Below are 10,994 nucleotides of genomic sequence, written 5' to 3'. Positions count from 1 at the left end.
TAAGTAAAAGTGTAAGATTTCCAGCTGCTTTTTTGGTAGATGGGCAAAATCTGGGTGCTAGTCGTTAAACACGTCTATTAGAAAATAGACTTTGGACTATTGCATTATGGGATCAAAACAGTTATTATAAACGATTGATGATGTTGTGTCATGTCCGAATACTTGTATTTTTTGTCAATTTATACATAATGTATATATATGTTTTTTTTTTTGTTTTTTTTTTTTTTCTGTGTGTGTTATTTTTACTTGTGGACAACTTTGTACACTTATCAATCTGTAATCAAAAGGAATTGGGACTTCAAAGAAAAGTTAATATAGTTCCTTGCATTGTGTACTGTGTGTCCATTTCAAAGTCAAATCAAGAATTCACATATGGAAAGAAATTTAAGGAGATTGACCGAAAAACATAATAATTTCACGAATGTAATAAAGTCTTACCTAACGTGTTTTGATGATTTATCGTATCTTACTCTTAGCTTACTTGTTTTAATGACTTATCTTAGCTTACTTGTTTTAACGACTTAGCTTGCTCTTTTAAACAATATATAGCGAACTAGTTTAAACAACTTTAGTTAACTCGTTAATACGACTTAGCATGCTCGTTTAAACGACTTAGTTAACTCGTTATAACGTCTTAGCTTACACGTTATAATAACTTAGCGTTTCAACAAGTAAGTTCAGTTATCCTCTTTTTTGCAGATTGCTTCCTTGTGTGTTTGTTCTTTTTATCTTTGGTGTTGATGCAAATAATGTGTTGTTCTCTAATTAATTAAACTATGGCTTGCCTATATAGCGTCTGTACTATTAAATCACAGCTCGCCTAGCATCTGTACCATCAAAGTCATCAATCGCTTAGCCTCTAGCCGATTAAATCACAGCTCCCCTTGAGTCTCGACAATTAAATCACAGGTCGCTTACTGACTGGGTGATTGGATCACATCTTGCCAAGTATCTGCGCTTTAAAAGTACCTTTCGTCTAGCCTCTGTGCATCTCAAAAGCGACTGGTGTTCTTTAAACAAAACAATCTTACGACAAAAATAGATCGCAAGTTATATTTAGATATTTTTTGTGAAATGAGGCACTAGACAATGAAATCACATCTTGCCTAGTGTCTAGACGTGTGATAGCTTGACAGTTTTGATATGCACTTGTCTGTTGTTAAGATCACATGCTGTTCTATTATATATTTGATTTATTGTGTTTTAGGGTTGCTGTCACATTGCTGTTACTTTTTCGTCACAGCTTCCGATTATAAGACGTAATCATGAATTCTGTCTTTTCGACTCTTTTGTTGCAATATAGATGCATTTTTTTGCAAAGTATGATTTTTTGTTGTCAAATTAAGCTAATAAACTTTGATAATGAATTATTCACTTGCAAGTGAATAATTCAACCTCATTAAATCCTTATTCATGTGAACTCTAATTTAACCCCGTAGAAAGAGAAGGAACAACGCATGCATTGTCCCTGTACGGGTATTTAAAGGAAAAGAATGTCAACATTGAAAGTGAAACAAAGGTAAATAATTTGATTTACTTATTCGATCCACACAAAATTATTCTTTTAAAAGTAAAAACCACCATAAACACACATTTTTAATCCATATTACAAAATTTAACACGCCTATAAAAATCCAATTGCACGAGTTGCTAAATTTATTTATATCTCTGTTTATGTTACATCGCTTATATGGTCATAGAAGGTCAACTCGATAATTAATGATGGCGTCTTGGCTAAAATTCACACGAAACGAATCTTATTGAGACCATGTCCTGTAAATTGTTTAATTTATACTTTTGATAGTTTGGAAAAATGTTTTACATTGTTATAAATAAGATATGAGAATTTGAGTCAATTCGGTGAACATTAATTTGGCAACTACTGCACCTTTAAATTTGAACAACGCTCATTTCGATACAAAGCATGTTTTCAGAAAATTTCGTCTGAATAAAAAAAAGATAAAATGTATCGCGATTAGTGTATGTGCTTTACGGGGAATAGAGTAAGACTGCATATATATATATATATATATATATATATAAAATGACTGAATAAATAGTCAACGATCAATCTTACAGGGCGATGGATCATGTAATATGATTCTGTACACTACAAAATATAATATATAACAAGTCAAAAAGGGTACAACATCACCATAAAATAACTATAAAATATACAAATATTAGATATTTCGGATAACAGATATCCTTCTTCAATAATAGCACGATGTCAAATGAATCATGTCAATTCAAATTGAGACTCTATCAAAATCTTGATTTATACAATTTAAGCGAACGCTGGAACAATTTTAAAATTTCCAAACACACCGCAAAGACTACAGAAATATGCCAAAAATAAAAATAGTTATTTACGATGTGAAATGGCACAACTTAGGATTTCCAAAGGATGTTACAGTTGAGATGTAACAACTGCATTGAGGGCAGTCCTCAAACAAAAAAATCAAAATAATCAAAAATGTCCTTACCGATCCAGGATGGTATAAATTAGACAACGGTAGGGCAATTACAACGGAAACTACATATGAAAGCCTTCCAAACGAATAGCAGTCTAATAGTGATTGAAAAAAAAAATTTTGTATATTGAGCTTAAATAATTGAACGTGGCAACGTACTTATACATCATCCCGAATCAATGAAAACCTGTAATTTAAACGGTAATTTTAATAATAATTTCGAACTGTAAAGCCAGTACAAAATCCGGCGTTGTTTGAAACAGGTGGTCACAGGAAAATGAGGGACTCGTTCTATGTTTTTTCATTTATGCCCTCTGGGGAGACTGTCCGTAACTTTCTTATCCAAAATCTTTCCCGAGCGACTCTGTCGACCTTCGACCAACACTCGTTGTGGTCTATGATCGTGATGGTAAGGTTTTTGAGATCAGCTTGTGTGTGTCCAGGTGATCTCAAATGACGACTTACGGGTAGGTCGGGCTTGCAAGTGTAGTCACTTCGATGACCATTCATGCGTTTGTTAAATGGCTGCTCTGTCTCGCCAACATACTGCATGCCACATCGACACTGAAGGAGGTATACAACATTCTGGGTTTTGCAAGTTACATTGCAATATATAGTGTACACAGACCCAGTCGAGTGGCAAGTGAATGTTTGAGTATTCAGTGTTTGTTGACAAGTCAGGCAACGTCTGTTACCACATGACTTGCACCATCCTGCAGTTGAACAGCTTTTATTTGAGGAAACATCAGCTCTAACAAATAAGTCTTTCAGACTTGCTGGTCTCCGAAAAGCTAAGACAGGAGGATTGGGAAAGATCTTGGATAATTTAGGGTGTTTGGCAATAGTTTGCCAATTGGCACGGATCAAACGTGAAAGGTTATTAAAGGCTGGGTTGTATGTAAGAACAAACGGGACTATTTTGCTGCGCCTCTTCTGTTTGTACTGTAAGAGGTCATTGCGGCTGTTATTGTTAGCGCGCGCAAACCCCTTATCTATGTCCAATTTCTTATAACCTCGTTTTGTCAAAAATCCGCGAAGTTCCTGTAACCGTTTCGTGACAGCCTCCTCAGAGGAGCAAATCCGCTTGACTCTGAGAGCTTGACTGTACGGGATACTTTTTGTACAGTGTTTTGGGTGACAGCTTTGGGGAGAAAGGTATTGATGTTTATCTGTGGGTTTACAGTAGAGGTCTGTTGATATGACACCGTCCTTTATAGATGTGGTTGTGTCTAAGAAAGATATCTTAGAGTCGGAAATTTCATACGTAAATTTAATTGAATGGTGGGCGTTGTTTGCATGTCTGATGAAATCATCCAGTTTTTGTTGAGATTCAATCCATTTCATGTCAACATCATCAATGAAACGGAACCAAGACAAAGGTTTGGATAAAGATGTTGCAATAATTTGTTTTTCTAATTTGCCCATGAAAATATTGGCGTAAGACGGTGCCATTTTCGTCCCCATCGCTGTCCCGTTAATTTGAAGGTAATGCTCACCATTAAAAGTGAAATTGTTGCATTTCAGGACCAGAGTAAGCAGCTGGACTAAACATTCAGTAGGTGGTTCTAAAATGTTGCGCGAGTCCCATATTTCCCTACAAGATTGTATGCCGTCATCATGAGGTATGTTGGTATACAATGAGGTGACATCTAAAGTGACAAGGAGGGTTTCCGGAGGAAGAGGGTTCATGGATTCCATTTTACGAAGATAATCTGTAGTGTCTTGAATGTGGGAAGGAAGATTTTCTACATGAGATCTTAAATGAAAATCGACGAATTCCGAGATTTTCTCAGTCGGATGGCCGTTTGCGGATACAATGGGTCTACCAGGGTTGTTAACCTTGTGTATTTTGGGAAGAAGATACAATCGACCAGGCTTGGCATTCTCTGGCTTTAAATAACCAATTGTATCCTCATCTATGTGACCGTCATTGTACATGGTTTGTAACGCAGTGATAATTTTGGAGCTAAACTCAGAAGTAGGGTCATAGTCTAGCTTCTTATAAAATCTCTCATCAGAGAGCTGACGCACTGCTTCCGCGATGTAGTTAGTTTTGTCCATTATCACAACGGCACTGCCCTTGTCTGCTGGTTTTATCACAATATCATCTCGGTTTCTCAGATATATATACAACTCGTCTAAACATCAACCCAACAATGTTAGATCTGTAAATTTGCTTTCGCAAATTTTTGGTTCTTCCCTCGCCGGGATTCGAACCCATGCTACTGTGATATCGTGACACCGAATCGCCTGCACTGCAGCCGTCCCGCTAGACCACACGACCACCTGGGCTCTCAAAAAAAGAGCTTTCGGTGGCCATATGTTACCTTTCCACGTCAGTTTTAATCTAGCGGCGTACTACAGTACATGATATATAAGGCATGAAGATGTAATTGTTACAGATCAGCTAAATTATCTAAAGTAAAGGATCCTACAAATTAATGTAAGATACAGTCACAGAAAATAATTATATTCATAAGTACGTCTGAGTCAGTGACAACCCTACAACAGATGTATCAATCGGATCGCCATCAATGATGGTGATACATGGCTGTGTACATAATGTATATACAACTCGTCTAAACATCAACCCAACAATGTTAGATTTGTAAATTTGCTTTCGCAAATTTTTGGTTCTTCCCTCGCCGGGATTCGAACCCATGCTACTGTGATATCGTGACACCGAATCGCCTGCACTGGGACGGCTGCAGTGCAGCCGATTCGGTGTCACGATATCACAGTAGCATGGGTTCGAATCCCGACGAGGGAAGAACCAAAAATTTGCGAAAGCAAATTTACAGATCTAACATTGTTGGGTTGATGTTTAGACGAGTTGTATATACATTATGTACACAGCCATGTATCACCATCATTGATGGCGATCCGATGGATACATCTGTTGTAGGGTTGTCACTGACTCAGACGTACTTATATATATATATATATATATATATATTTCGTTATCCGATTGTTTCTTTGCTTCCGTGGTACCTATATCCGATGGTGATGCTACACAACGCAATGGCGAGGGATCCCGGGCCCTCTGGAAAAAAAAACTCTAAATCAGCCTCTGCAATGACTAGACGAATTAAAATAGAGCTTATATTTATTTATTTTTTTCAAATGAGGCGCTAGACAATGAAATCACATCTTGCCTAGAGTCAAGACGATTCATAGCTTGACAGTTTTGATATGCACTTTTCTGTTGTTGATATCACATGTTGTTTTGTTATATATTTCTGATTTGATTCATTGTGCATTTGGGTTGCTATCACTTTGATGTGACTTTTTCATCACAGCTTCCGATTATAAATCGCAATCATGAGTTCTTCAAAGTCGACATGCGTTTCCATAGCAGTCTCCATAATTATGGCATCAGTCAAAAAAAGCAGAAAAAGAATATAAAATAGACGACAACCCTGAGAGGACAAAACGAAGAGGTACCGCTTTTTTCATTCTGAAAAGGAATATATAGTTTCCTAAACAGAATCAACAATTTTATAATTTCAAAACCTTGTTTCTCCTTTACTCACACACAACCCAAAAGAAGAACTAATTTCGACGTTTTGATATAATTGTTTAAAAAGTGTAGAGTATGGTTGGCGGTAAAGGCTAATGTCGGATTCATGATTTTTCATTGGATACCATTTTTCGTTGATTCAATTCGTGGGTACTGGTTAACCACGAATCTAAATGTTAAAAGAATAACAATATTTTAATATAAGGTTTGTATGCAGACGACCACAAAACGACGAATTAAATATTCATGCATGGAATTGGAGGATTTTCTTAAACCACGAAAATTTGTTCACACGAAAATAAATGAATTTGAAGTAGAATTAAGACAAAAAGCAGTAATACAACCAATTTTATCAACATTAGTGGAGAATCGAATCAACCATGTACTGCTCATTTTGGGCACCGTGATTGGCAAATAAAATATCTGTTGTTGTTGTTGTATATACAAATAGATTACAATGTGTGTGTAAAAACAATACTGCAATCAGGGGACAAACATTTAATAATCTGGAGACTAGGAGGATGTTTTTGCGCTTTGGATATTCATTTTCTTCTGTTAGTGCGCAAGGTTATTTTTTCCCTTTTGTACACAATTATTTCGTGTTTTTTGTGTTTCAAAGTCCTCTTACAACTGAGAAAATCAATTTATCGTTTCTTCGGGCAGTTATTATCCAAACACGTTCTGATTTACGACACTGTGTATTTATTACAAAATCCCTATTATATGATAACACCGAGTAAATGTACTCTCTTGATTGATTTCAGATAAAATAGGGACGAAAGATGTCAAAGCGACAGTCAAACTCATAAATCTAAAATAAACTGACAACGCCATGGGTAAAAATGAAAAAGACAAACTGACAAACAATAGTACACATGACACCACATAGAAAACTAAGGAATAAACAACACGAACCCCACCAAAAACTAGGGGTGATCTCAGGTGCTCCGGAAGGGTAAGCAGGTCCTGCTCCACATGTGGCACCCGTCGTGTTGCTTATGTGATTACAAATAATATATAAAAACATATAAAATAATCACAATTGAGGAAATATTTATTCAAAAAATCATCTTGTTTCATGTTTAGTCAGTTATATTATGTGTACAGCAATTGGCTCAAATGACAATAGATCTCCTGATGGTAGTGGCAATCCGTTATATATATATAAATATATATGTTCAAACTACTTTTTGCCAAACAAACCGTTGCCAAGCAAACCATTACCAGCCACACCTACAATAGATAAATAAAATAATCAATATTTTCTTAATTCTTTTTAACATATTATAGCTTTAAAATTAATCACAAATCATATACAAAACTTATTTTGCTAATACTTTTGTTTTGACTGATTCATATTCCAATTAATTACATTTAAACACACATTGCTTTACATGTTGCATACCAAATACTAAATCTATGTTTGGAACATATCTGTAGTCACAACTTGTTCATAGTCAACCTCGGTTTGAAACAACCCTGCACTCATCAGTGACCATCAGTCATTAGTTCATATGTTAAATCTCTTTTTGAAACATCTCTAGACTACACTTATCTTAATCGTGACCTTATGAACTTTTGTGTCCTTGTATCAATACTGATGTCCTCTGCTTTCGTACACATCAGTCTGACGAGGTGATCAAATTCGGAGTCTAGATTTTAAAATGAATTATTTGTTATTTACTGAATGTTTTATTCCTGTTGTCTTGGCTGGGTATAGAAGAAAAAGAGTATTCCACTCCCTAGAAATAACTAATAGCAGTATTTTTGGTGCATGACGATAACATGTGCAATTATTTATGGCGATAAAAAATTGTTCTTTCCAAACAATAACGGTCATCAGGCATGGTCGCTTTTTTTTCGTGAATCCACGATAGAAAACTTCAGAAGAAACCATGAAAATGTGACGTCATAATTAGGTTTTGACCAATCATTTGGCGATAACTGATCTTCACTAGTGAGGGAAAATATTTTTCTCAAACCGATCAAGAAATGTATAAATGGCACAAGTTTTAGAGAATACTTTGTAAAGACCTCTGGCGAATTACGATAACATTTTAACCGAAATGACCGTATGACGCTTGACAGTTAAGGTCATTCCTATCCTCTAGCTATTACCGCTCTTGATAAATTTTCAATTTCTAAAATGCTTTATAAATAAATGCCAACATGAAAATTTACTAAATACAAAATATCTTACCAGCTCCTCCCCGGAAGATCGATGAAAAAATGCTCAATAAAAAGAGCATATAAAGCAAACCTGAAACAAAAAATACAAATTTAGATTGTCGTTTAAAATTCTATACAAAAACAACAACTGTACCATGTGACATTAAAACAATGCCATGTGACCTACTAACGAACTTTGATGAGGGTCTCTGTCTTTTTTAAAAATAAGGAGATGTGGTATTATCGCCAATTAAATAATACTCCTACAATCGATATTTTTTAAATATAAGATTGAATAATCAAAAAATATCCAACAACTAAAAGAGTATGAACCAATGATTGATTGACTTCTGATAAAGAAAGTACTAGCGAATACAATATAGCCAGAATATGAGGTCATTTATAAACATCTTTATTATTTTTTACTTTTTGTTTCTGTAATATCTATTTATTTTGGCCATTATTCAATATTCTTTATATTTCAGCACACCATTATTCTCTATTCCTATGGTTTGATTATTTTTCTCTACACTTTATATGTTTTGCGCCTTATTCTGTACTTTGTGTCCATATATATCCAACAAGAACCGTACACAAAAATCGTGGATCATCGTAGGTGCTCCGGAAGGGTACAAATCTTAGCAATAAGAAATACCTGCTACTTACCGAGAATACCTCCACCACCCATGCCACCTCCTCCTCTATTTACATTATTTCCTTCTCTCCTTATAATAATTGGCTGTCCACCACCTCGTCGTCCACCTACAGGTGTTGGAACTGGATATCTATATGGTATAGGCACAACATTAGCCCCAGGAGGTATATTTAACCCCCCTCGAGGTTGAAATCCACCAAAACCAGGAGGACCACCGATTCCACCAATACCAGGAGGACCACCAAAGCCACCAAAGTTACCACTGCCGCCGCCACCAAATCTATATATTGCAGAAGTCTTGTAGACTAATGCTAAAAGGAGTACTGTAACGAAGGTCCTCATTTTTTCTGACTGCAAAGAAGCTACAAACATAACATACACCATTACTAGATTAATACGCTCTAAAACTATTTACATACACCATTACTAGATTCATACGCTCTAAAACTATTTTGTTTCTACCTCACCTAAACGATTGATTTGATTTAGCTTTTTTGAATTTAAATATCGGTAAACACGAAATTTCCAAGAATACCTCCAACATCAAGGAACTAAAATATTAGTTATAAGGTGGTAGTTACACGAACGAATTTAATCTAGGAAATTAAAAGCATAACTAAAACACACTATAAGTCAAAGAACTGTAATATTGGTTGCAAGAATCTAACGTTATTTATAATGAATGACATTTATAGCCTGTTTTTACACAATAGTTTACAAATACATTTAATATCAGAGCATTTTTCTATAGATATCGGAAGATGTGGTGTGAGTGCCAACGAGACAACTCTCCATCAAATAACAATTTATAAAAGTAAACCATTATAGTTCAATGTACGGCCTTCAACACAGAGTCTTGGCTCACACCGAACAAGCTATAAAGAGCCCCAAAATAACTATTGTATGAACAATGGTTTCGATGAATTTCATATGTCTAGTATTATGTTATTTTTGAAATGAAAATTGGAATGGTAGTTTGCCTCAAATTGACACAAAACAGTTTTCTGTCTTTTCAATAACTACTTTCACTAATAAAATGTTGTTTGATTAATCACAGACCTTCTTCAAAACGTTTGACTCGGGTTGACGGATTTTTAAAACGAATGTTTATGCGAAGGTGTGCAACCTTCCCAAACCGAAGCGAAAATTCTACCAGAGTTGACTCTCAAAATGAAAGATATACATATAGCAGCGGTTGTTAATATCTTTATAAAATTAAGGAGATGTTGTATCAAGATTGCCAATGAAACAAATATTCACCAAAGTTCAAATGTATAAGTATTCCTATATATATTAACTGAAATTGTCGACCTGAGAAATAAAATTAATAAACACGCAGTATCTTAAAATAAAATGAACGATATTTACATTAATTATTCTGTGAATGATATTTTTGCTAAATTAATTACATCTTAAATTTTCATACCTGTTTTTTAGCAGCACTGGAATGGTACAGATGTCAGTTTAGCACGTGACATTATATATACAAACCATCCCCATATTTTAACCAATCAAAAAGAATATACTATGATAAGTTCCTTTTTGCCAATATAATCGTCAATCATTTTTGTTCTTCCGATTCATGTTTACTTGTCGGAGTACTACTTTAAAATTAGGACATCAAGACTTCATGTGACATCTTTTTTAATTTCTTTCCTCCTAAAATACGTAGAACAAAATGCCCCAAAACAGAACAGCATGAATCTTATTAAAATAGATATTACATAAAACTAGGCGCGCTTAAAATAGGAAAAAAAGTAATAACACGTGAAACAGAATTGATCTCTACTGGATACATGCACACACTAAAGCGGGGCTGAATGTTATTTTTTTCGAGCACCCATTATCTATCTTTCTATATCAAAAGGGTGGTGAAGCTAAAATCCAGCTACGAACTAAATGACCACTTAAAGCTCCGAAACAGTGGTAATTTTGTCTATGTTATTTTTTGTCACCGCTGTTTCGGACCACAAACTTGAACAAGTAAATAACTTACCATGAGACATAATTTTGAAAGTAGAATCAAGATGATACACATGAAGCTAGATAAGATAGCACTACATGTATCTTCTGGATAATGTCTGCTGTTAAAAAAACTCCGAATCATATATAAAACTATAAGAAGGTTGCTGCTGTTACGTGAACAATTGGGTTCACTAGGTAAATAAATATAAGA

The 10,994-nt window shown here is 34.9% G+C and overlaps 2 protein-coding genes across 2 annotated transcripts; both read right to left on the bottom strand.

Annotated features, from left to right (window-relative positions):
• Window positions 1–269: 269 nt before the first annotated feature.
• Window positions 270–4,535, bottom strand: LOC134727910 (uncharacterized). Its single transcript, XM_063592305.1, has 2 exons — window positions 3,170–4,535; window positions 270–274 (listed from the first exon to the last, which is right to left on the bottom strand). The coding sequence occupies exons 1-2, from the start codon at window positions 4,533–4,535 to the stop codon at window positions 270–272; spliced, it is 1,371 nt and encodes a 456-aa protein (XP_063448375.1).
• A 2,487-nt stretch (window positions 4,536–7,022) lies between these two features.
• LOC134682083 (rRNA 2'-O-methyltransferase fibrillarin-like) lies at window positions 7,023–10,337 on the bottom strand. The gene is made up of 4 exons (XM_063541684.1): window positions 10,245–10,337; window positions 8,830–9,180; window positions 8,195–8,254; window positions 7,023–7,227 (listed from the first exon to the last, which is right to left on the bottom strand). The coding sequence occupies exons 2-4, from the start codon at window positions 9,158–9,160 to the stop codon at window positions 7,178–7,180; spliced, it is 441 nt and encodes a 146-aa protein (XP_063397754.1). The 5' UTR covers window positions 9,161–9,180; window positions 10,245–10,337; the 3' UTR covers window positions 7,023–7,177.
• Window positions 10,338–10,994: the final 657 nt, after the last annotated feature.

The sequence above is a fragment of the Mytilus trossulus genome, chromosome 8 (assembly GCF_036588685.1).
Source record: "Mytilus trossulus isolate FHL-02 chromosome 8, PNRI_Mtr1.1.1.hap1, whole genome shotgun sequence".
NCBI classification, from domain to species: Eukaryota; Metazoa; Mollusca; class Bivalvia; order Mytilida; family Mytilidae; genus Mytilus; species Mytilus trossulus.
Note: the sequence above shows the minus strand (reverse complement) of the source record. Positions and strands in the feature narration are given on the sequence as shown.